The 26762-nt window shown below is 50.2% G+C and overlaps 1 protein-coding gene across 1 annotated transcript in view; it reads right to left on the minus strand.

The window, feature by feature from the left end:
- Positions 1-26762, minus strand: part of KIF26B (kinesin family member 26B) — a 498005-nt gene that overhangs the window by 12448 nt on the left and 458795 nt on the right. Inside the window, exons 11-12 of the mRNA XM_079904855.1 lie at positions 18032-18194; positions 13601-17015 (exon numbers count right to left, since the gene is read on the minus strand). Of these exons, the coding sequence (XP_079760981.1) occupies positions 13601-17015; positions 18032-18194 (3578 nt within the window). The remainder of the gene's footprint in view (positions 1-13600; positions 17016-18031; positions 18195-26762) is intronic.

Genomic DNA, 26762 nt, shown 5'->3' on the forward strand with positions numbered 1-26762 from the left:
TTTTAAGGAACCTCCATACTGTTCTCCATAGTGACTGTATCAATTTACATTCCCACCAACAGTGCAAGAGGGTTCCCTTTTTTGAATTTCTATCTTTTAAATGTAGTTTTGATGCAAGGGCTGGCGGCGTGACAGGGCTGTGTTTGAACCCCTCCAGCCTCCCACCTCCCGCCTCAGCATCCACTTCCTTACCTGGCACTTGCTTTACCTCCACAAGCTCAGATGTCCCCCCTTCCCTGTCGAGCCACCTGTGGTCTCCCCCCTGAAACACACACGCTGGAGGACACGAGAACTGAGAGTCACCCTGGCCACACCCTCAGCACGGACAAGGGTTACCGTGAAATTAGAGACGTTCCATTAGTGAGAAAAGATCCTAGTGTTTGGTATTGTGGTAGGAGGAGTTTATTTGCTTCTAACAACAACACTGGAATAAGCACTGATTATGCCAGGCCCTACTTATCGTGCCTTACACACTGTGACGGAGACTGCGAGCTGCCCCCCAGTACCTGCCCCCCTCTTCTTCCTCTGCAGAAGACCCTGAGTTGGAGCAGGGCACACGGCCACCCAGGTGTACCCTGTGTGGTACATGTGACTTAAGCTCCACCGCTGCAACAGAAGCAGAATTGCCCCGTGTAACAGCTAGAAAGTGTCCTGAAAGGATGAGGTCTGCTCTCCTCGTCCTCTCGCCTTTGTCCTGGATGGAATATGGGCCTGTTGGCCGGTCCATGACATGAAGATCGTAAACAACAGAAAAACAAGAGAAGGAACCTAGATTCCTGACACCCTGGAGACCTTCACAGTGGTACATGTGTTACAACTGAACCTACATTGACACGTCATTATCCATAGGGATACCCAGGGTCCATAGTTTACACTGGGGTTCACTCTTGGTGTTTACATCCTGGGGTTTGGACAAATGTGCAGTGATATGTATCCACCATGATACGATCACACAGAGTATTTTCCCTTAAAACCCCCTACACAGACTTTTACATGAGAAATTAATCTCTACATTGTTATTAGGGTTTTCTGTCACAGACAAGCCTAGTATCTAATTTAATTCTCACAGAAGCAGAAACTAAGGTACAAAAGACTTCAGTAACTTGCCCAAAGTCTCAGTGTTCCCTTGTTTAAAAAATCCATTGCCGGGCTTCCCTGGTGGCACAGTGGTTGAGAGTCTGCCTGCCGATGCAGGGGACACGGGTTCGTGCCCTGGTCTGGGAAGATCCCACATGCCGCGGAGCAGCTGGCCCCGTGAGCCATGGCCGCTGAGCCTGCGCGTCCAGAGCCTGTGCTCCGCAACGGGAGAGGCCACAACAGTGAGAGGCCTGCGTACCGCCCCCCACCAAAAAAATCCATTGCCCACATTCTCTACCAAAATAAAAAATAAAAATATCAGATAATAAACAATTTCCCTAAAGGATGGGTTATAATTAAACATCACAGAACTTGGTACATAGTAGGTGCTCACTGAACATGAATATCCTTTTGATTTTTTTCTTCATAATCTATTTGAGGAGATGAAAAATACACAGAAATCATACAGACTGTATGGTTAGGCCATTTAAGATGGCTGTTCTCTTGTTCTCTATAAATCCCCTGCTTGACCAGTCCCTGCTTCACTCACATGACTACCCAATCCTCTTAATTACAGGGCTTAATCAGTCCCTGATAACCAATGAGCCCACCTGACATCAATTCCCCCTATAAATGGTAGCTTCCTTTTCCCCCGAGTAGTGAAGACTATTGCCATATCTTGTCTGCCGTACATGGTGGGGTGTCGCTCCAGGACCCTGTGCGTCAGATCCCTCTGACCAGTAAACCACTGATGACTCTGTTGCTGTCTCTGGGCTCTTCCTTCGGTCTCAAGGCTGGGTAACTGCAAGGCTTGTGGGCCTGCAGGGTGCATCCCAAGAACTGGCGAGCCTAGCTGGGAGACCGAGGAAACTCCTGTGAGTGCTGAGATGTTGGGAAAAAAGGACGGGAATGGAAAGTTGCAGGGGTAATCCCGAGGAGGCTGTCCATTAACATCGTAGGGCCCAAAGGTTGCAGGGATAATCCTGCAGTGGGGCCCTGTGGCAGCTGTCTACTGTGAGAGATGTCTTTCTGTTCCATTATATTAATGCTATCTTCTTAACCTCCGGGTCTCTTTCCAGTTTAAAAGTAGCAGCCCCGTGCTCATGGCTCATCTAACTGCCCAGGGATGGCTGGTGAATACAGACAAAATGGAAGGACCTGGATTACCTATCAAGGGTGTTATCTGGTCGGGTAAGACAAGCAAACCCCCAACCTACCATGCCTAAACGGTTACAGGCCCAGGCTTTAGGGATATTAACTCAGGAACTGGCTTGTGAATTGGATGTGGCCAGTTACCCAGAAGGGTTTAGTTGGGGCCCAAGGCAACGGCAAACTAATAAGAGCGCTCTTGGGCCTCTGGTCCCAGCTCTGGCAGGAGGCAGAGCAATGATACGGTGTGGTGGCAGCAAGAGCTATCTGCCGTCTACAGTGCATTACAACAGGTGGAAGACGTTACAGAAGGCCTACCCGAGTCACCCAGCAATGCAAACAACCACCATCTGGCATCTAGGACAGCTGAGCATGACATATGGGACCCCCATGGACACTGACAGTGACCAAGGACCATGCAGTTCAGGAATGGGCCGATAAACATGACATACACTGGCATTTCCACCTGCCTTACGACCCCACTGCTGCCAGGCTAATGGAAAGGGTGACTGGGCTACTTAAACAACAGTTGAGATGGGAACTCACTCTCTCAACCTGTGGGCCAGGGACTAACTCAAGCCCTAGGAGCTATAACTGAACATCCCAGGAGCAATCGTCCCAGTGCCGACGCCATGTTAACCCAGAGGAAACTAGTCAACACAACCGGAGTTCAACAGTTGCCCACCGAAGGACCGTTGCCAACTACCGGTCAGGACGACAACTCACTTTGGCCCTGGCGACAGGATCTACCCCCAGGGGAACACGTTATAAAATCGTCCTGAGACTGGCAGGTAAGCCCCTTGTGGTTTGGGTTTGCTGCCTCGTGGGGAATAGGATTAGAAAGGGACCTACAGGTTTTACCTGTCTTCTACCTGCACTCCCCCCGCAGACTACTAAGGGAATGAATCCAGGGCCCTTACTGGAGAAAGGCACCATTCTATCACATCGCCTCTCCAGTATTCAGCACCGGCTGTAGGGACTGGGGGTGGACGGGCAATATGGTACTGCAGGCAAGGAGGCAAACCACAGGCAGGGGTGGTGATATCTCAGGATGCTGACACTGCTTGTTATTTTGCTTAATGATCACGATCTTCCCTGTAATCTGTCTGTTAAACATCTTACATTTCATCCCTAGTCTGAGCGGAGGTAATCTGTTTGTGGACCGGGTGACAACGGTGGCCTCACTACAAAATGAGTTTGATTGCTGGGTCTACGTCGAGACGCCACTGTCGTCCTCCTGTGAACTTCCGTGAAAAATCGGCCGGATAAGCTCCTGGCTCCAAAGATTGCCCACCTCTCGGGCTCTTGATACTCTTTAGCTGCTGGTGTCTGTACTGCATTTGTGGTATTTGGTTGCAGTGCACCTCTACACACCTGACGCCAGGGATATCGCAGAAGAGGGGTGGACCAAGTTCGTAAGGGTGGTGCAGGGTATGTACGGGTAGACTGCATGGTGAAGCCATTTAAGACGGCTATTCTCTTGCTCTCTGTACATCCGCTGCTTGCCCAGTCCCTGCTTCACTCACTGACTATTCAATCCTCTTTATCAGAGGGCTTACTCAGTCCTGATGAGCCCACCTGACGTCAACTCCCTCTATAAAGGGTAGCCTCCTTCTCCCCTGAGTAGTGGAGACTGCTTCCGTGTCCTGCCTGCCGAACAAGGTGGGGTGTGGCTCCAGGACCCTTCGTGTAAGATCCCCTGTCCAAACACCACTGACGTCTCTGTCGCTGTCTCTGGGCTCTTCCTTCGGTCTCGAGGCTGGACAACTACAGGCTTGCAGGCCTGCGGGGTGCAGCCCGACAGATAACATGAGATTTGTGCCCTTAGAGGCAGGTCTCTAGAGGATTCTAAAAGCAATCACCATAGGACTGGCAGGGCCAGGGGCACCACTGCACCAAGCACCACTTTTGCTGGTGACTGGTGGCATGAGTGAGTGAAGCCAGGCCCTGGCTTCTGAGGACGGGGCCTAATCTTTTCACCCACATCTGAAGTGGATCTAGCCTCGTGCATTGGGCAACCACCATGTTTGTTCCCCTGGTTCCGGCCCCTCTCCCGCTGGGAGGCTGTGGGCCTGGCCCCCTGGGAGGGAAGCTTGGGCCTGTAGGTGGTAATGCTTCCTCAAACAGCTGCATCCCCTGAGGCACACCCACCTGGCAGCTCCCGCCTCTAGTAAGGGGCATCTAGGAGGCTTGCTTTCTCCTGGAAGGAGGATGGTTGGGAAATGTGACACCATTGCAACCGGTTTATCTTGATGCTGAAGGGAGCCCGATCTCATTTAACTCAGGATGGATATGTGGTCCTTCCTGAGTCCAAGGAAAGAAGGTTGAGTCTGCCTGAAGCCCTGGCTACCTGCACTTAGAGTCTGGGCTGATTCTGCTTTTAAATAGAGTGGGCTCCACCCAGTCAGACTCCAGTGAGAGTGAGGGAGAGCAAGAGAGCTTCCACGCCGTGATGCAGCAGCAGTCAGATGGGGCTGCTGCACAACACGTAGGGAGGCCGAGGAACGCCGAGAACGCAAAGGATGCGCAGTCTGGTGGTTTTTCTGGACGACCTGGGAGACGGGCTGCATCGCTAGTGGGCTACTGTTGGGGGAAGCACGGGTCCTTACAGCACCACGCCCATGGTGCTCAGGGGACCCCGGAGGAGTTCGTGCCCTCTCTGCACCACTCTCCCTCCATCCTCCTCCCCCCAATTCCAGTGGGTTCTGCCTGTTGAGTGCCAGGCCACCATGGCCTGTGTGGCCTGATGACCCTTCCAGAAAGAAAGACAGTGTACTTTTCTCCAACTTTGAGAGATCCACTGACTGCTAAAGAAAGCTTAAAGTACCACAAGCTCAGAGAGGAAAAGAGCCAGAACTCTTCGGTATATCATCAGGGGGGCCAAGGCACAGGACGACCTTCTCACCACCCCAGGGAGCTAGGAACGTGGAAAGCCACCACCTGCAGCTCCAGGCAGTGGTGGTGATTGGGTAGCACGTGACTGTTGAGAGTGTGGGTTGGTGGGCTTTCCTTCAGGAGACGACGAGGGACTCTAAGTACATACTGATAGTTCATTTTCTCTACAAAGCATACTCTGTCCCACAGGCTCCTTTTTTGGGCCCAGATCTTTATCTCGTGCATGCCCACATGCACGAGCACATGCGCGTGCGCGCGCACACACTCACACGCACTGACTTAGAAAACTGGGAAGTGTCAACCACTGAAGCAAAGTAAATATCTGTCTCCTTGACAATGGAAATAAGCCAGCTGATAGTTTTGGGTTTTTTAAGTCGGCCTGATCAAGCTAGCTGACGCTGAGCAAACGGCTCTGCCTTTGTGGGCTCAGCTCCAGCCCCCGTCAGATGGGGCTGCTGCAGAACCTGTAGGGAGGCCGAGGAACACTGCATCAGTGGGAGGATGTCCAGCTCTCAGAGGCAGGGAGAGTCTGAGCATCTTTCAGGTGGAGACTGGGCCTGGCCACCAGGCAGCAAACACTCGTGACGGGGCTCCCAGTAAGCCCTTTTCCCTCAGTTGGATAATGTATACTCAGCCCCTAGGAAGGGTGACTGGTCCTCCCCCTTACCTCCCCTGACCCCGAGGACAAGTCAGGGAGCAACAACCCCTCTAAAAGCGAGGTCAGTCATGTATGGGCATCTCAGTCGTTTAATCCACTGGGTGCACGTGTTCAGACATTTCTGGGATGACTCTTCTAAGGATCTGTTTACGTGAGAAATAGGGGAGGAACTGAGGAGGGTCATGGGATTGGTGGTGTATCAGTTAGCTATCACCGTGTAACAAATTAGCCTAAACCCAGCAGCTACATTCCTGTGAGGCAGGGAGCTGGGAGCAGCTTATTTAACTGGGTGGTTCTGGCTCAGGGTCTCTCGTGAGCTGCAGTCAAAGTGTCAGATGGCGCTGCCATCATCTGAAGGCTTGACTAGGGCTGCAGCATCCACTTCTAAGCTCACTCATGTGGCTGTTGGCCGGAGTTTCAGTTTATTGCCCGGTGGGCCTCTCTACAGGGCTACTTACGGCATAGCAGCTGGTTTACCCAGAGTGGGAAAAGAGCAGCTACCGCGTCTTTCACAGCCTAATCTTGAAAGTGACATACCATCACTCACTTCTATTGAAGTGATTCACCGCCTTATTCTACTGCACACAGAGACCAACCCTAGTATAGTATGGGAGGGGACGAAGCAACGGTGAATGCCAGGAGGCAGGGACCGTTGGGGGCTACCTAGGAGTCTGGCTGCCACAGATGGGATGTGATCAGATGGGAAAATATCAGGAATAAGGGTCACTATCTCCTTCCAAACCACTCCAGGACAACCTATGAGATCACCCCGATTGGGGAAAGAGAAGTAAAGAAGCCTGAATGGAGAATGACATTTCACTGGGCTATTCGCAGCTTAATAGAAATACCCTGAAGACAATCTAATTCCCATTGCCTTCTTTCCATGCTTTTTTGCAATCTTCTCAACTTCCTCACCACGTCAATCAATCCCTGCCAGGCTGGGAAGTGAGTGCCCCTTGTCGGGTGAGTTGCAGTCTGGGGGTTTCTCCCGCATGTAGTGAACGGCTATCTTGCATTTTCTGAGCGTTCTGAATTTGGTCACTGGTAAATCAATTCCATGAATGAACTGATATCGTCCAGGTCTTGCACCCCTCACTGAGGAGCCTCCCCTCCCCTCTCGTCTCCTCCACAGGTACACTGGGAGCCTTACTTGGGGTGTGATGGGGAAAGCTGAGGGCAGGGGCAGGGGAATGTGGTCACACCAGAGGAAATGGAGTTTAATGCTGTGAAGGAAGTTTCAGAGGGAGGGGTGGCGCCCTCATACTGCTGGAAAGGGCACAGGAAACAACGGTGCCCAAACGCCACGTCATCACTAGGAGAGAACTGACCACAGGGCCTTTACCTGGGTCCCCACAGAAATATGATTTCTTGGATTTTCAGAATGCTCCACCCTCTCCACCTCTCAAGCAGATGCTTCCAGCTTTCTGCTGAACCTAGTCCCTGTCAATGACCACTTCCTTCCAGGTTGCTGGAAGGTCAGGGACGTGTCCGCTGTAAGGAAGCTGCGGGGAAGCGCCTTAGTCGGGCAACAGTGGTGCGGGGCCCCGTCAGATGCAGCTGTCTGGTTTGGGATCACACGTCCTGATGCCAGTGGGTCAGGATTCCTTTTTCTTCTCTATCACTCCCTGCTCATCAGCCCGGCACTCAGTCTGGACATGGAGACGTCAAGTGTGCAAAAAAAAGAACAAAGCACTTAAGCTGATAAACGCCAATAGCTTTGCTGCATGCAATGGCCCCAATTTGACCTGAGCCCACCCTCTCCCCTCCCCATCCAGGCGTGGCTGCCGCCTGCGTGCAGCGGGAGGGGCCCCCGGCCTGTCACGTCCCACTCTACCCTCCGCAGCACTGATGGCCCCAGTGAGGAGTCTGATGTTGGGCCTTCCATTTGTATCATCACTGAGTGCAGATAAAAGTGTCCACATTCGACATACGTACACCACTATGTATAAAATGGTAACTAATGAGAACCTACCGTATAGCACAGGGAACTCTACTCAAAGCTCTGTGGTGACCTAAATGGGAAGGAAATCTAAAAAAGAAGGGATATATGAGACCTATAGCTGATTCACTTTACTGTACAGCAGAAGCTAACACAACGTTGTAAAGCAACTCTACTCCAAAAACATTTTTTTAAAAAAGTGTCCACACTGAGTCTGAAGATGCTGCTTCTTAGGTCAAATGTCAGGAAACATGGGCATTCTGAGCGCCGAGGACTCACGACACTCCTCAGGGAACAAGCTGATGTCCATCCCCACCGCCCACCCCTGAGAACCCGCTGTCACCAGCTTTCCCTCCGTCACCCTCCATCTTCATTCCGACTCAGGGTACAGGCACTAGAAAGATACTGAGTCAAAAGGCAGAAAGCACGAATGCCAGGAGGACCCACGGGCATCCGCAACGAGCAGGGGGGAGGGGGAGGGGGAGGGGAAAGATCAGCGTGTGTGGATTTACTGGCTGGCAAGGGTCAGCTCCGTGGCCTCCCAGATGAATGAGGATGGGGCTGCACTGGCTGCTGCAAGCTTGAAGTGAAGAGTGAACCCTTCCCAGGCTGGACAGGAGATGGCAAGGGGCCCGGCTGCAGAGCCCAGGCCCCTCACACACTTGCTCTAGGCCTCTCAGCCCCGTACCTGCCTCCACCCACTCTCCACTCTAAGGGGCTTCCTTGGTGTCTTAGCGAGCCAATTACTTTTCTAGTAGTTCCCAACTTATAGTCAAAAAGGCTATCTCATTTGGAACCCTTTCTCATCTGTTTCTAGGTAGAGTCTCTTAGAAACACTCTAGAAATCTGACAGCTGCCAAGATGCTGCCTGCCTTATCCCCGTTTTCATTAAGCCAGGAACCACTGTGTTTCCTGAATTCATTAAAACAAAATAAGATGGCACCTGAGAACCGAACAAGCCGAGGGGTACAGACAGAGCGAACCATGGTGCTCTAGGCCCTTTGGAGCAGTAACTAGTCACAGGTTTTGGTGCAGTGGATCTGCTAACTGAACCCGGCAACCCATCGGTCAGTAACGTTTACTCGGCACCCAGAGAAGGGAAGGCACAGTGTTTGGTGCTTAGAGTGGGAAAGAAAATAGAGGATAGGCTTAATGTTTAAAACACAGGTCACCAGCAGGGCGAGATATGAGAAGTACATAGAAAAGAACTCAGCTAACTTGTAGGACCACACGGTCAGCCAACCAACCAACCAATGCATCAATCGATGGTGTCGAACTGATTCATGGTAACCTGTACCAGCCCAGCATTGCGGACCCAACAGGCTGAGTCAAGCGCCGAACAGGGCTCTCAGGAGCTCACGTCCAGGCAGGTCAAGCCCTGGGTGCATCTCAGAACCGACACACTCCCTGGCTGGTTTCTCTCCTGGGCTTTCTGGATGCTGTGTCACACCACACCCGGGCCTACTACAGTGGCAATGAACCTCACTCAGACCAAGGTGCTGATCTAATTTTCATATTTCCCCAGCCAGCCTGAGAGAGAAGGAAAAAAAAAAAAAAGAGAGAAGCCAAGGGGATAACACACCAGGTTTGGGGTGAAGTGTCAGGAACATGAGGAAGAAGAGAGAGCGTGTCTGGGAGAGCCCACATGATACATGATACCAAAGAGCTATCAATCACTGAAAGGATGGGGCCTCAGGGGCGGCCAAGCTGATGCAACTACGCCATCAACTACCCATCCCCGATTTCCATCCTCTTAGCAACTGAATGCCCTCTGGACAGGGTGGACATTCGCTCCCCACCTGATCTGGCTGTCATCACTCTACTTCATGGCTAATGGCTACACGTATACATTCGTGTACCTACCACGGGGGAGCTGGCAAGGAACGGTGGAAGGATTGATGAAAATCCATCTATAGAAAGCAACCCACAGCTTCTGTCACCTTATGACACTCTCAGCCAGGAACCTATAATGACTCCCCATTGCCAACTGCAGTAATTCTTATCACAGTGGCCAGACGTTCAAGGAATAACTTGATCTGGGCTTACATTTTCTGTCCGTTATTACATCCATTAAGAATATCCCCCTTGTTGAGTTAACCCCGCTCTTTATCCGTAAACCATGCTCTTACTGCCTCAAGCTCGTGTTCCCATCACTGCCTCAGCCTACAACGCCCTTTACCCGCTTTGTCCCAGCATCCTTTAAGGCCTGGCCCAATCCCAATGTTTCCCTGTAGCCTTCTTCAATGTTCTGGGCCCTCTTTGTCTAAATACTTCTTACCCTTAGCTCTCACAACCTCAGTCAGCACTTGGCAAGGCACCTTGGTTCACGGTTCACTGTTCCCTGTTCCACACTCTTCATCCTTGCTCGCCAGTGAGATTATGCACTTCTTACAGTGGCCTTGTCTTCTACGCTGCCTGCTCCTCCCCAACCACACTTGCAACTTCCATATCACCAAGCTCTAACTGCACAGAAGAGGCCTGATCAAAATTTAACAACTTAAAAATAAATCCCTTCATCTGTTGATGGACACGTAAGTTGCTTCCATGTCCTGGCTATTGTAAATAGAGCTGCAGTGAACACTGTGGTACATGACTTTTTTTTTTTTTTTTTTTTTTTTTTTTTTTGCAGTACGCGGGCCTCTCACTGTTGTGGCCTCTCCCGTTGCGGAGCACAGGCTCCGGACGCGCAGGCTCAGCAGCCATGGCTCACGGGCCCAGCCACTCCGCGGCACGTGGGATATTCCCAGACCAGGGCACGAACCCGTGTCCCCTGCATCGGCAGGCGGACTCTCAACCGCTGCACCACCAGGGAAGCCCTACATGACTCTTTCTGAATTATGGTTTTCTCAGCGTATATGCCCAGTAGTAGGATTGCTGGGTCGTATGGTAGTTCTATTTTTAGCTTTTTAAGGAACCTCCATACTGTTCTCCATGGTGGCTGTATCAATTTACATTCCCACCAACAGTGCAAGAGGGTTCCCTTTTCTCCACAGTCTCTCCAGCATTTATTGTTTGTAGATTTTTTGATGATGGCCATTCTGACCGGTGTGAGATGATATCTCATTGTAGTTTTGATTTGCATTTCTCTAATGATTAATAATGTTGAGCATTCTTTCATGTGTTTGTTGGCAATCTGTATATCTTCTTTGGAGAAATGTCTTTTTAGGTCTTGTGCCCATTTTTGGATTGGGTTGTTTGTTTTTTTTGATATTGAGCTTCATGAGCTGCTTGTAAATTTTGGAGATTAATCCTTTGTCAGTTGCTTCATTTGCAAATATTTTCTCCCATTCTGAGGGTTGTCTTTTGGTCTTGTTTATGGTTTCCTTTGCTGTGCAAAAGCTTTTAAGTTTCTTAGGTCCCATTTGTTTATTTTTGTTTTTGTTTCCATTTCTCTAGGAGGTGGGTCAAAAAGGATCTTGCTGTGATTTATGTCATAGAGTGTTCTGCCTATGTTTTCCTCTAAGAGTTTGATAGTGTCTGGCCTTACATTTAGGTCTCTAATCCATCAACAGATGAATGGATAAAGAAGATGTGGCACATATATACAATGGAATATTACTCAGCCATAAAAAGAAACAAAATTGAGTTATTTGTAGTGAGGTGGATGGACCTAGAGTCTGTCATACAGAGTGAAGTAAGTCAGAAAGAGAAAAACAAATACCGTATGCTAACACATATATATGGAATCTAAGGAAAAAAGAAAAAAAAGGTCATGAAGAACCTAGGGGCAAGATGGGAATAAAGACACAGACCTACTAGAGAATGGACCTGAGGATACGGGGAGGGGGAAGGGTAAGCCGGGACGACGTGAGGGAGTGGCATGGACATATATACACTACCAAACGTAAAATAGATAGCTAGTGGGAAGCAGCCGCATAGCACAGGGAGATCAGCTAGGTGGTTTGTGACCACCTAGAGGGGTGGGATAGGGAGGGTGGGAGGGAGGGAGACGCGAGAGGGAAGAGTTATGGGAACATATGTATATATATAACTGATTCACTTTGTTATAAAGCAGAAACTAACACACCATTGTGAAGCAATTATACTCCAATAAAAATGTAAAATAAATAAAAATTTAAAAAAGGAAAGGAAATAAAAAATAAAAATAAATCCCACTGACTACGGATCGTCATATGGAAAAGAAGTCATATTACCACCAATATTCTTTATATTATTTGCACCAACTTCTACAACGTGAGCATCAGAGATACCATGGTGGTTCTCTACCAACCCTTTCATTTTACTTTGATGTGAGAAAACTGAAGCCCAGAGAGTATAGTTATTCCCCAAACGTCACACAGCCCAAGACCCCAAGTCTCCTGCTTTCTAGATCAATCATCCCACTGCACCAGGTCGAATTCTGCGCACTCTCCACCGACATGGAATCTCCAGGAATGGGACTGGAAAGGTGAACATTCATGATGTTCGGTTGTTTCCGCTGTTACCTGTACTACAAAGCACTCAAAAAACTCAAGGTTCTCTTCCTGGCAGTATATTTCTAGTTCATTTTCACTAAGGAAATAACCAAAGCATTAAAGCAACCTCCACTAACAGATAATTGCCTGTCTCCTCTGCAGTTCCAAATGTCTCTAGTAATTGTAAAATCATGCCATCGAGCTAGGAGTTTCCTTTGAGGAGTTTTATGGCTTCTCTTAAAGAAGTTGCTTTTGATTTATGCTGATCATGTCTGACAGCCAGCATTTTTCTTAATAATAATCGTAAATAAGCGAGACAAGGTCACCCAGCCTGCAAGGAGCATATCTCCACTGCCGTATCCATTATGGAGCCTGGGATCTACGGCAGCTGCTCGCAGCAGTCCGACGCCCTCAGCACTCTCTATTAAATCCCATCTCTGGCACCCAGACTGGTGCTTTGATTTTACACAGACAGCCTAACCTAACAAGGGACCCTCGAGAACAGCATTTACAAAAGGAGGTAGCAGCAAGCAAGGACACGTGTAGAGCCTGCGGTCCACTCTCCAAGTGGTTAGTTTTTCTTCCTCTTTGCTCCAGTGTAACAGCCAAACCAAACCATACAAGTCAAAAAAAGGGTAAAGCTATTGTAAGAATAAACTGGACTGGTAGATTCAAGATGCTAAGTTAGAGTACGTGAAAGCACTCTGTAGCACTCAAACTCATGTGAGCACATGTCAAACGTCACACAATAATCTGGACTTTGAAGACCAAGGCTGGGTAGATTGTAATAATAAGGTTTAACAACCGAGTACGGGGAAGGCCAGATTTTTTTGTTGTTGTTGTCAAAGGCTCTGGCTTAGGTACACTTCTTTGCTATTTTTAGTAACTGCTATCAATACATTTGAATGCCCTTGACCCTGAAAATAGGACCCAACAGCTGTCACGTTATACTGAATGGATTTCTGTTCTCCACTTGTCTTATACAGGGGGTTCTGCTCCCGGGTCTTCTGCTGAGACTCAGGGCTGAGGGTCTGAAGCAGAGCACCGTCAAAATAGATCAAAGCCTGATGCATACACCGCCTGGGAAATAAAGACATCGAAATTCTGACAGCCATGATGACTCCTGAACGTGCTGGGAGGCTAACCTCCTCATCGTATTTCACGATCTGTGATGGGGTGGGTGAATGGGGCCATCTACATCACAACGTCTAGAATTACAACATGACTGCATGGGTCCCTTGAGGTTGGTTTCTTTGATTTGAGGCAAACAAATGGCTTATGATGTGCATTGACCACAGTCCCTACATTTGGACCGGAACATTCCGGAGTCTGCACTTGCCTGTGGTGTGACAGTGAAGCCCTCCATGGCTCTGTCCCCAGCAGGTGACAGGCGGTTGGGGACAGGGGCGCCCACCCTCGAGTCCTGGGGCCCGCCCACCGCCCGTCGATGCCAGGGCCCGAGCCTACCTGAGTTGGCGCGCTTCTTCGGGGCTTTGAGGCTGCGGCAGCGCCCGCCCACGGAGCTGCTGTTCTCGCTCATGGAGTCCTGGGCGGACGACGCGCTGCCGGTGGCCTCGCTGTCGCGCATCATGCTCTCGTAGCCGCTGCTGCCGCCGCTGTGGTAGAAGAGCGCCGTCTTGCCCATGGCAGGCGGCAGCTCCCCACTCAGCACGCTGCTGTTGTCGCTGCCGTGGCCGCTGCTGCAGCGGTGGGGCCTGCGCGGCGGCGTGATCTTGCTGTAGGGCGAGGGCAGCGGGACGGCGGGTGGCGGGCGCTCGTCGGCGGTGGCCGCGCGCTCCTCCGCCTCGGGCCCCGCGCGCGCCGGCGGCCCCCGGGGCCCCGCGCCGCCCTGCAGCAGCTCCGAGATGCGCCCGTTCACCGCCCGCAGCGGCAGCTTGGACGCCAGGCCCGAGCCCCGGCTCCGGCTCAGCGATTGGGTGGACCAGGACATGTGCTTCCCGCCGGGGGCCGGGCCGGAGCTCTGGCCCACCGCCTGCGGCAGGGACTTGGTGGAGAAGCTCAGGGTCTTGGTGGTGGAGGTGGACAGGCTGCGGGCCTTGGGGCTGGCCAGGAGCAGCTTGCTCACGGCGGAGATCTTGGACTGGCTGGCCTTGGGCGAGGCCCCGGCCGACTGCGCGGGGCCCGGGTTGGTGGGCGAGGCCCCGGCGCTGCGGCCCGGGCTCCTCCCCGTGCGGGGCATGGTGCTGTCCTTCCCCGCGTGCAGCCTGGAGCTCACGGAGGACAGGCTCTCGGCCCTCTCCAGCGAGAGGCATTCGTAGTGGCTGACTGTTGTCCTGCCGAGAGAGTTGGTCCTGCTGGCCAGCTGCTCCAGTTTGGCACCGAAGAGCTTGCTGCTGCAGCTGCCGGCATCCTTCGTCTTGCCGCTAGGCTCGTCTGGGAAGCTGGCGGAGAAGGGCGCCGGTTGGTTCAAGGGGCTGCTGGAGTTGCTGCTGCAGGCGCTGTGCTGGGGGCTGGCCCGGTTCTTCTGGTCCAAGCTGGACTTTCGGACAGGGGGCAGCGGGGGAGTGCCTTTGGGCCGAGCCAGGACACAGTGCTTGGGTGACGCCACCTTCCTCTCCAGGGTGGCCTTGGAGGGCTGGGCGCTGGAAGCCGGGCCGATGCCGTTGGTCTCGGCAGGGCAGTGAGAGAAGAGGCTGTCCGGTTCCTCCTGCCGGCTGGCTTTCTGAAAAGCCCTGGGAAGGCTGCTCGACTTCAGGCTTTTGTTGAGGTGCACAGGGCTCTGGGCAGCCACACTGGGCAGGGCCGTCTCACAGCCGTCCACAACCCTCCTGAAGTTGTCGGCCACAGGGGAGGCAGATACCTCACCGCTGCTGCTGCTGAGCCCGTCGCTGGGGCTGGCCTTCCTGTCCTGTTCCGCTCTGGCCTCAGGCTTTGGGGGGCCTGGGGCAGTCTCGTGCCTCATCCCTGCTTCGTGGGGATAGGCATTCTCTTTCTTTACCTCCTCTTCTCGTTTCAGCCAGGGGTCCTCAAATTTCATCTCTTTCTTTGCACCACTTTCCTTGCTCTCCTGAGACCGGGCTGCTTTGGGGACTGAGCTGACGGTGGCAAGGGACGCCTCGGGCTCTTGGACGTTCCGGGGGCTCACGGCGATGCAGGGGTAAACCGTGATGTTGGTCTTCATGGGGATGTACCCTTCGCAGTTGCTCAGGCTGGCCGTATTCGAGATGGTGACCATGGCTTTGCCCAGCGTGGATATCTTGCAGCCTTTGACGGGGGTTGCTTTGTTGAAGGAGTCGTCCCCCATTTCCGACAAGAGGAGCAAACTGTCGGGGCCCTCCTTGGGCTTCTCTCGGCATACCACAGCGGTGTTCTGCGTGCCGCTGACGAACTCCGAGGCCGGAGGGTCTGCCATTGCTTCCCCATGCCCGAAACACGTCTGGGCTATGAAACTGTGGCAGGGCGGCTCACCGTCACTGCCTGTGCTCATCTCGCTCAGCCAGGAGCTGATGGAGGAACGCCTGCTCCCTGTCTCCCGGGCCTTCTCATCCAGGTTCAGTTTCGGGAGGGGCAAGAACTGCGTGATGCTGACCTCGGAGACAGGAGCCACGTTTGAGTAGCACTCGAGGTCCTCGCTGACGCTGCCGATGATGCTGACGGGCCTGGAGCCCGAGGCCAAGGCCTGCACCGAGCAGTCGCTGTTGAAGCTGATGATGCTGGTGGGGCGGCCGCCGCCCAGGACCCCGCTGATGGTCAGCTCCTCCACCAGCGTGAACACCAGCTCGTCCTCACCGTTCAGCTCCAGGGGCTGCTGCACTGTCACCATCGTGGTGCTGCGTATCTCCTTCTTGGCATCTGCAGAAGTGGCTGCCTGACGTTCGGCGTCCACAGGGGTTTCCGGGAACCCTTCACTCCCAGTAGACATGGATTTCTTCAAAACCTGGGGGCTCATTCCGACCGGGGGGGTACGTACCTCGGGCTGCAGCAGGGACTCACTAGATACCATGCCTGCATCCTTGCTGAAGGTGGGCAGGGGGGCAGGAGAAGGCAGGACACCCTTCTGGGTGTAGACTTTGCACCTCTGGGAAGGAGAGCTGGCCGGCTTGTACTCTGAGGTCTTGGACAGGCTGGCGATGCCCAGCCTGGGGGAGCCCATAGGCCTGGGCTTGCCTTCTACAAAGCCACAGGAGTTCAGGCTTTCCCGGCTGCTCTGGAGGCTGGGGCTCTGCACGAGCTGGGAAGAACCGTGCTGGCTGCCGCTGCCCGGGATGCTTCTGGGTGAGGCAGGGGTGGGGCTGTTGGTGAGCCACGCAGCAGGGACAGGGGAGTGATTCCCCTGCACCTTGGAGCCCGGGGGCTCACTGCCTTCTCTGGCTGTCAGCTGGCTATCTGATCCATCATCTTCCTTATCAGACTCACAGAGTGGGCTTGCCCCAGCTGCCTGGCTTAGCGGGACACTCTTGCTTCCTTGCTGTGCCCCAAACTGGGCCGGCAGCTCTTCGAAAGGGAACGTGCTGGACTCCTCACTGCCGTCAATGCAATCTAGCCTCTCCTGCAGCTCGGCGAACGTGTTGCACTTCAAGCAGTCCCTTTCCGACTTGCTGGCCGCGGCCTCTCCGGCCTCCGCGGACCGGCTGTCACCCCTGGCCGCCTTCTGCAGGGCCGGCACGATAGGGACAAAATCTGGAGGCCCCTCGTTGTCGGTGAGCTCCTTGTCAGAGAGGGCCGTGCCGTTTGGCCCAATGTAGATGACCGTGTCGCAGGACTGCTCGCTGCTGGAGGAGTAGTCGGGGTCGCTAGACAGCTGAGGGATTGGGAAGTCCGACTCCACGGCGGCCCTGGCGTGGAAGGGTCTCAGCTGGGTGGGCCTGCGCATTCTGCCTTCCTCACAGGAGCTCTCTCCCCCGGAGGAGCTCGACGTGTACTGTGAGTGAGAGGGGAACCGTTAGTGTGGGCCACCCTTCTAAGACAGCCCTCCCAGGGACCCTGACTTCGTGGGGCAACGGGTGGAGGCCACCGGCTCCATATAGGCCATCCAGACCCCAGTGGGCCTCCTTGCTTCTGGGCTGTCACCCGGGATGTGCCAGGCCAGTCACCCAAGCTATGCACGTCACGGCCTCATACTCGAAGGAAACCCCTGTGAGGCGCACTGGGGAAGCAGAGGCTGCTCGTGAAACGGGGTGACCCGCTCGGGTCCCATCCGACTGCCTAAGGACTGAGGAGGGGTCACCAGTTTGCACACCCAAACCATTTGTGACAACGTGTGCCACGGAACACTGGAAAGATGTGTTTTTGACCAAAAAAAAAAAAAAGAAAGATACAAAAAGGAGGGGGAATGCCCCCCGCAAATCACCAGCTGGCTATGGACCAGTGTGACCACAATCATGATGATTTTCTCAAATGTTCTTGTCACACCACCACTGTCCTGGCTTTGCCTCGGCCTGAGAAAACGAGCCCAGTGGTTTCTAGCAGACTCTGCATCAACCAGAAACCACTGAATTAACATGACATCACCCAGCAGCCTGAGAATGCCTCCTGGAAATGCAAGGGAAGTAGGGCCACCTGAGCAAGGAGGGGTCAGTCAGTTGAAGGACCAAGGTAGGCAAGAGATAAACTATGAATAGTTCCCGTCCCTCTCAAAATTTTCAAAGTAGCAATCCATTTAAACTATCTAAAGTGGACCAAGTACTCCCTGTTAGGGGTCCAGGCTGGATGACCGAGGAAAGCACCAGCGGTGCGGAGGGGAAGTGACTTCAGTATCGGCCAGAAGGGGTTCCTGCCCCGGGGTGGTTGCTGAGCCGGGCCAGCGGCAGCCAGCCACGCTCACCACGCCCCTGGTGCTGGGGGATTCGAAATATTGATTTGGCCCTTTCTGACTCAGTTCCAGGGCAGGGCTACGAAAGCTCCTTCAGCCACCTGCACCCCCTGCAAGCTCCTTACCTTCGTTTTCTTTTTCTTCATCCTCAACACTCTCGAGGCAATCTGGATGGTGGACAGGGTTTCGGCATAGTTCCCGGCGGCGGCCGAGATGTGAGCGATCATTGTCGTGCGGCAGTTCACGTTCCCCAGGGACTCCCGCAGCAGCATGGTGAGCTTGCTTTCTCTGCCAACAAAGTGAATTAAGGCTGCATTAGCGGGCCGTGCTTCACTTTGGCTGTCAGGGTAGGGCTTCAGGCCCCTACGTGGCTTGTTGTGGGCAGTGGGGTTTTTTTCCCCGTTTTTTAAATGGCAAACTAATTAACATCATCTTCTACACGAGGCTATCTGTAGTTGACAGCTGAGCAAGTGCTTCCAACCCCAAGGATGGAATTCATGCAAAACACCTCCCCTGGCACCGCCGTCCTGGCCGTGATGGGGTATTCCTGTGTGTCTGCGTGTGTGCATATGACATTGCACGTAATGAGACCTGGGAATAGAAATGAGAGGAAGGGATGGAGAGAGCACAGCTCTGTGATCGGTGATTCGGCATGCTAGCTGCACACCCGGCCCTTCTCTGCAAGTTTCTGCACCAGGCAATCCCCACAACAAAGAGCAGTTCCCCAGCCGTGAACTTGTATTGAAGATCTCTGGGTCTGTAATACATACAAGGTTTCTTTTGCCAAGGAGTTGCACCCACTTTATTGCCATCGTCTCTTAACTCCTATCTGCACACGGTAGTGATGAAGGAAAATGTATTCATATTCCTGATTATTACTGGGGACACACAGACATAGGCCCGAGCACTCACTCCATCAGCAACAGAAAGCAGAACTTTCTAGAAGGGACTCCTCTGGGGACTTTGCAGGTGCTGCGTGGGGCCAGTGCCCTGAGGGGTGATAACGAGGCCCAGGAGTTTACAGATGGTGTCTCTAGGCTCTTTAAAAAGTGGTCTGGAGGAATGGCTCATGTCTTTCCATTCCTATACTTGTCCCAACATTCTTCCTACCTTGCCTTTAAGAGGCTTCTGCTTACGTCATCATCTTACCTGCTGCCAAATGTCACTTCATCTCTGGAGACTCCCCTGATCCCAAAGGCTGAGGGAGGCTCTTTGCTTCCCATGCCCTGTGTTGAGTTTATTTTGCCAGATGAGAGGGGTTTGTCCTCACGCCTGTGTCTGCATCAGACTCTTAGCCAGACATCCCCTCCTTTCCCCTCCACCCCGCCAACTCAGCTCTCTGGAGAGAGACTGTCCAGCTCAGGAGACTCAGTGTGACATGCAGGCTGCTGTCAGCAGGGAGTAGACCTTGGAGACAGGAAACCACTTCACATGTGACCTGCATCAGGCCTTCAGGGAGGAAAGACTGGTGTAAGAGCAATAGTTTTCCCTTTCCGTCTGGGACCAATTAAGGTGTCAGTTCAGGGATACTGGGCTCACTATGACTCAGTGCCAGGGCAATTTAAAAATATAGCAGGGTTTCCCTTCGAGCAAAATAATCAGTGATAAAAGTGATGGAAGGAGAGTGCTATGGACTGAATGTTTATGTGTCCTCCAAATTCATGTGTTGAAACCTAACACCCCAAGTGATGGTACCTGGAAGTCGGACCTTGGGGAGGTGATTAGGTCATGAGGGTGGAGCCCACATGAGTGGAATTAGTGGCCTTATAAAAAAGACCCTGGAGAGTTTCCTTGTCCTTTCTGTTATGTGAGGACACAGTGAGAAGACAGCTGCCTGTGAGCCAGGAAGTGGGCCCTCACCAGACACAAATCCCCTAGCACCTTAATCTTGGATTCCCAGCCTCCAGAACTGTGAGAAATAAATGACTGTTACCTAAGCCCCTCAGTCTATGGTATTCTGTTATAGCAGCCTGAACTGACTTGGACAGAAAGCTAAGTGGGGTGTGGAGGAAGAGACCTCCAGCCCTAGCTCCGGGCTCTAAACATTTAACTTCCTTCAAAATGTCTATCAGGAATATCATGGACACCACCAGAGCTGACGACCAGATGGGGAAGTCAAGTCCCATTCCTGGCACACATTCTCAGCAGAGACACTGCACCTGGATGAGTTTAGGACTTTGTCTTCCATATGGGAAGTGGAAGATAGATTCCATTAGGGTTAAGTTGTGATCATATATGGTTAATTCTTATTATTCATGATAGTTATTTTTTGTTACGTCTCCATGAACACTGAATTAGTGAATGCTGAGCCATGCTCCTAGGGGAAATACATGGTTTTAGGTTCCTGAGACCCTCTGGTCACGATATTTCATCAGTGGATCAATACATAATCTTGTTTTATGTGCATATCTCTTTAAAGACACCTTAATTTCTATTTCTTATAAATAATGAATTATATATACTTTCTATATAATAAAACACTAGCTGAGAAGGGTTGAACATTTCCCTGACCCTGGGTAACATGACCATAAATTTCTTGGGCTTTAAGCCTTATGGTATTTTCCACTATGCTTTAAAAAAAAAACCGGTCATATTGTGATCCACAAATACAGCCTGTTTCTACAGCTTCGTTATGCACTTTAGACGTAACCTGAGTACTTTCCAGAGCAGTCAGATATACATCGGTGAATTTCCTCTTCCTTTCTCTGGATGTGCCATGTTGTTGATCCATTAACACTGAACTCACACCAACAGCATTATAATATGCCTGAATGAAACTTCTCTAACATATATTTTCTCTGCAAGGTACATCACAGCCTTCTTGCACTAAAGAACACTAGACAGCACTGCGGCACTACACCTAGGGGCCTACTTTAAACAGTGAGATCACCAAAAAAAAGCACAGAAATACTAAAAACACGTGTCCCTAAATAGACTGCAAAAAGGACCCTTGTTCGCATGAAGAGAGGTGAAACAAGAAGGCAGGGCAGTTGCCTTGTCCAGTTTCAGCTGGGAACATGTGCATTGGGTGGCTCAGAGTTTTTGCTACTAAGCATGTCTGCAAATTATGGTAAAAGTATGGATTTCGAACATAATTCACAACATGGAATCTGCAAATGATTCCAAGGACCGACGGTACGATGACGTTCCTAATGAAATGTCTTGTTCATCAGTTGCACTCTGCTGAAGGTACACCCCACTTATTTCTCCATGTGACCCCGTAAAGTCTTCAGGAAACGATACCAAAGACACAATAAACAGATATAGCACTGTTATATCAAACTGTTTGCCCTGTGTATTTCCACATGATTCCCCATTCATGAGTCAATCATAGGACAATTTTATTTTTCTAAGTCCACATTGTTGGAAGAAGCCAGGGCATGTGCGTTGCTTGGCAACCAGCATTTTAGCTCTCCTTTGGAAAGCCAGTAAAACTGCCGGCAAGCCTGTTTCATGTGGGCCTCTCTAGACTCTAAAACATACCTTATGGGAGTGAAAGATGGTGGCTATAAAGCTTTGTTTTTTTCCACCTCTTCATGATCCTTTAACTGGGAACAAAGACAATTAAATTGGGGAGGGAAGGTGAAAGAACGGACAGGGTACTAAAGGCTGCAAACTGTAGGTTTCACTCAGTGTCTTTGGGAGGAAACTAAAAAGGTTCAAAAGAGTTTCTAGGGCAGTGGTCAGCACAGACTCAGTTTGCACTCTGCATGCAGACTGAGGCTAGAGGAAGAGGAGAGCGCAGGTGCAGAGCTGCTTGCCACTGAGCCTCAGGGCCAGGCTGGACGAGGATTTAGACTCGGGGGCCGTGTGGGAGAGATAGGTTGGGTGGGAGAGGAAAGCACTGGTGACGGAGCAGAGCTGATTAGGGTCTGGGAAGAACCATGCCGTTTTTTCAGGCAGCCATGTTCTATGCACACATATTCCCCCTCCCTCCCACCCCAACAGTACACACCTTTTAAAATGATTTTTGGAAAAATGTCTTACTTTTTAAAATAAGTCAACCTTTTATTAGACAGAGCAAGAGGACACCAAAAAATGGCATAATGAGTAAATTTTAATTAATAATATTAATTTTACAAGAGCATGAAAGAGAATGTAGTACTCTAGGACAGGGGCTGACAAACTAAGGCCTGTAGGCCAAATCTGGCCCACTGCCTGTATTTGTAAATAAAGTTTTATTGGGACACAGCCACACCAATTTTTTAACATATTGTCTCTGGCTGCTTTCATGCTACAACAGCAAAGGTGAGTAGTTGTGACAGAGTCTATATGGCCCCCTAAAGCCACAAATATTTGCTATCTGGTCCCTTACAGAAAAAGTCCATTGACGCGTGCTGTAGAGTAATGACATAAGGTGGTTTCATTTTATACAGAGTGCCAAAGAGTTACCAACCAGAGCACAAAGGTGTGTCTTAATTTCCTTACTATTCAATAATCTTGTTCTGATTTGATAGTTGTCTGTGTTGTCTTTCTTTCAGTTCAGATGTTTCATGAAGGGAGAGCTTTTAAAGTCAGTAGCATGGAAACAGGCAGAGGAACAAATGCTGGCTTACGAAATCACTTGACCATCAGGACACAGCTATCAGCAACTGCCCCAGTCATTTCCTATGTGATGCAGAGCCTGTCCTTCTCAAGGGGGCTGTGAGGTTGCTCACCCTCCTTCAACTTGTTAACTCGTGAATGTCCATAGTGGCTCACTCAAGAAGCATTTGGTGAGTTCCGACTATCAGGAAGCCACTCTGCAGACGCTGAGAACGTGCACGGCAGAGAGCCTAGAGGACCTCAAGAAGCCCGCTATCCAGTGAGGGAGACACATATGTAAACACACATACCATCCGTTAAAGCTAACAACAGAAGAACAAATCTGAAATAGCACATGCTAAGGAAAGACCCTCAAGGCTGTGGGGTGTCTCCACCATCACTGTTAACTCCCTGATGGCTAGAGAACACCCAGACCTTGATGTCTCCTTGGCTGGGATTCTCCTACGTGGCAGGCATCCAGGGACGTACGAGCTTGAGGTCCCCCAAAACACCCAACAGAATTCTAAATTCCTTTCTGAAAGGACAGTCTGGAATCTCTAGCTCCTTGTTCTCTGACCCTGAGAGCTGGGAAACTCTCTCAACTGGTAATCTGGTACCGGGCCACCAGTGAAATGAGATGTCCAAAGTCACACATTTGCAATGTTGGCCAGGTAATTTCATAAGAAAAAAGCCATTCCTTTCATGAGAGCTGTTAAATATATTTCTTCCCCAGGAAGGAGGTGAAGAACTCTGGAAGTAGAAAGAAAGGCATCTACGGACCACGTTCTTTTGAAGGAGAAAAAAGTAGTGAGCTCTGAATCGCCAGGCTGGGCAACCCAATTACAGCACCAGGGGATGGCTCTTCCTCAAGGCCTGCTTCTTGTGAGAGAGAACCATAAATGTCCACTTACAGACATGGGTCTGTTGTCAAAAATGTGCCTCCTTTAATGCAAAAACAATGAGGGCACAGAAGAAAGCAAAATGAGTTATGTTAATTCTAAATAAAATGAAAGGAAAGGAGCTTAGTTAATCTAGAAAACTAATTAATCTCCAGAACAATTTGCAAGAGAAGGATTCCTGTGGGCAGCAGACGTATAAATCATAAACGTACACACATGCATCCACCCAGGCGTACACACAAGCATGCTCTTTTTTAGAAAAGGGAGACAGGGCTTGTTTATTTTTAAGCAATGCACCATTGGCATTCAAGAATGGAAACCACACACTGAATTCTTACCGGTGTCAGATATTCAGATCAAGATAACACCCAATGTTTACATGCCAAGAAAATGTTGGTATCGCTCACATGGTCAAGGATATGACCCTGGAACTACATTGCATTCTCGTACCTATCCCATTTTCTACCCACTTTACCTGTGAACTGCCAGACTGTGTTGTAGAGCCCCAGACAGAGAGCTTGAGATGCTGGGCAAGAGTTGCCAGGGATCGAGCCAGCTCTAAGAGTTCTGATCTCCCAGCCTTAGCCCCCCAACACCAGGTCCCTGCATCCACCCACTGATCACCGGGGGAGAGGAGAGTGAAGAGGAACGAAGAACAGAAAGGCAAAGAAAGCCCAGAGGTAGGCTAAAACCATGAACTTGACCTAGTTTTTCGCTACTCTACACCCTTTCTCCCACTGACCCTGTCTCCTTCCACTCACATCCTGTTGGTCTGTGAACATCCTCTTAGACTATTGCCTGAAGGGTCACCATTGTTGTCCTCTGGAGACCAGCCCAAGGTCTGGGGACAAGGGTCCCAAGACACCAGCATCCGTGGCCCATTGCTCCTGGCCAAGGTGTGCAAGATCAGTGCGGTTCTTTCTCTCTCATTAGAAAGCATTGTGAGAGGGCAGACTGAGTCACCAGGCCCCTGGGTGAGGGCAAACTCTCATGCCTCTGTCTGTCTTCTAGGTCCCAAGCAAGTATGCTTACTTGTGACACTATTGAGTTGTGACACTGAAATACATACATCCACAAGGGAAAAATCACTTCCCTTGCGTTTATTTATTTGTAAGGGATTGGTGGTGCCCTGTTCATGATTGCTTCACAGACATTCACATGTTTGGGAGAAGACTTTACATGCCTCCTTGCCTGGGAAGCTGTCTGCTCTGCAGGAGTGGCCTTTTCTCAGCAATGTTCCCCTCAAGGATGCCAACATTTTAGGACATGAATTTTCTGGTTTCTGGTACTAGAGAACAGCCCAAACCTTGGTACAGGCCAAGCTATCCTAATGGCATTTTCAAAAGGAGTTCATGAAGTTAAAGGGCTTTCTGCTCAGTTTCAGATATTACTCCATTTGTACTGCAAATGGCATAAGCAGGTCTGTGTTGTGGGATGCTGGGAAGGAGGGTGCGTAAACCTGGCAACCTTGATAGAGAAGCACGGTTCTCAGGTCTTCCAATGAGAGTGACTCTGGCTTGCAGAATAAAGTACTGGCGAAAATAGCTGCCTGTGTCTGGCGCGTGTGTTAGAGGTGCCTCTGCCAGCACTGGCATGCAGCAGCGTGGGAGATGATGAGACCGCTCCTCAGAGGACAGCTTAGAAGAGGACCCGGAAGAGAACCACCCACTGCCAGCCGAAGGACCAGCCTTTGCGATCTGACTGATATGCTACCTGGTATGAGTTCACGCCTTACCTAACCGAAGACCACCTGTTGGTGAAGGTCCTAAGAGTGGTCAAGGTTAACCTAGCTGTTCTCTCATGGTGCTCTTTAGTAAAAACTATAGAACCCTAGCACAAACAGCATCATTTGGGGACACCTCTGATGCAGGGTAATACATGGGAGAGATGCGTTCTCCCCACGCCATCCTGTTTATCCAGGGCTGGCACCATGGTGGCTTGACAACTTTGGTGGCTGTACCCAATGGGAGGCAGGAGAGCGGTGATGGGGCCCAACAGGGGCCTCTATTCTAGGTGAAGCAGGAGTTGCCCCCAGCAGGACTACAGGACGAGCATTCACGAGAGCTCCCTAAGGGACGTCGGAAAGGATCTGGATAGAAAGACAGTCTACATAAACTAGAGGGTTTAAACTGTAGGGATGGGTTGGGGGCCAAGGAAATCTGAGTTATGACTTTACTCATTTACCCATGTACCCATAGGAAGATGAAATCTAAGGAAATTTGGGCTACATGAATCCATTTGATCTTGGATATCAGTGTTCTGTTTATCTGAATAAGATAAAATTCACATTAATTCAGCCCACTTCATGAGAAAGACCAGCTGTAAACAGGGAATAGACTCAGAATATTTCAAAAGAAGTTTACAATGTAACTTGAGTTTATAGCTAACAGAAGGTTTCAAGTTAAAATCCTAATTAATCTGCTTTGATCTCACTTGAGATACATTTGCAATTATTGAAGTGGCTATAAAATACGGGTTCACTTATATACATTAAATGTGTTTCATGAAAACTTTCTTATATTATTCTTTTGCTTAACAATTCATTCCTTCTTATCTAGAGCAAGAAAAAATTTCCATCCTGGTCTAGTCGTTGATCACTCAATTACTAGAATGTGAATTACTCCTGGTATTCTAAATCGAAGTTCTGCTCAGGAAAACGTACATTCATTTGAAGGCTGTAGCACTCAGGTACAACATAAGACATCTTAAAGATAATTCATGTAATTAGAAGCACAATATAGAAAGTCCACTGTTTCTACGGTACGAGGTTGAAAGATAGGTACAAACTTCCAGTTATAAAATAAATAAGTTATGGGGATGTAATGTATGGCACAGTGACTATAATTAGTAATGATACTGTATTGCATATTTGAAAGTTGCTGAGAGTAAATATTAAAAGTTCTTACCACAAGAAAAAAACATTTTTTAACTTATGGTGGCAGATGTTAATTAGAATTATTATGGTGATCATTTTGCAATATATACAAATATTGAATCATTATGTTGTACACCTGAAACTAATATAATGTCATGTCATTTATACTTCAATAAAAATTCTTAATTGGGAATAAAAGAAAATATAGAAAAATAAATTTTTAGAACCACAGAGTATGAGTTGAAAGGATTCTTAGGGGTCACTGCATTTACTAATAACAGGACTGCCCCTGTTACAGGTGATCTGCTTTCAGCCAGAATATTCTTAATGACTGAACACTTACCATCTCCCAGGCAGCCTGTGTAATATTTTTGAATAGCCTCAATTATTAGAAAGCTCTTTCTTATATTGAACTTATATCTTCCTTATACTTCTAACCCACAGACACTCAACTGTTTTCTAGGGGCACACAGGGTGTGCAAAAAGAATAATCCTTTTGCACACACTGGCCCTTCACATTTTGAAAGACATTTATCATGTCCTCCTTAAAAGTTCTCT

Source organism: Stenella coeruleoalba (genome assembly GCF_951394435.1).
Source record: "Stenella coeruleoalba genome assembly, chromosome: 1".
Lineage (NCBI taxonomy): Eukaryota > Metazoa > Chordata > Mammalia > Artiodactyla > Delphinidae > Stenella > Stenella coeruleoalba.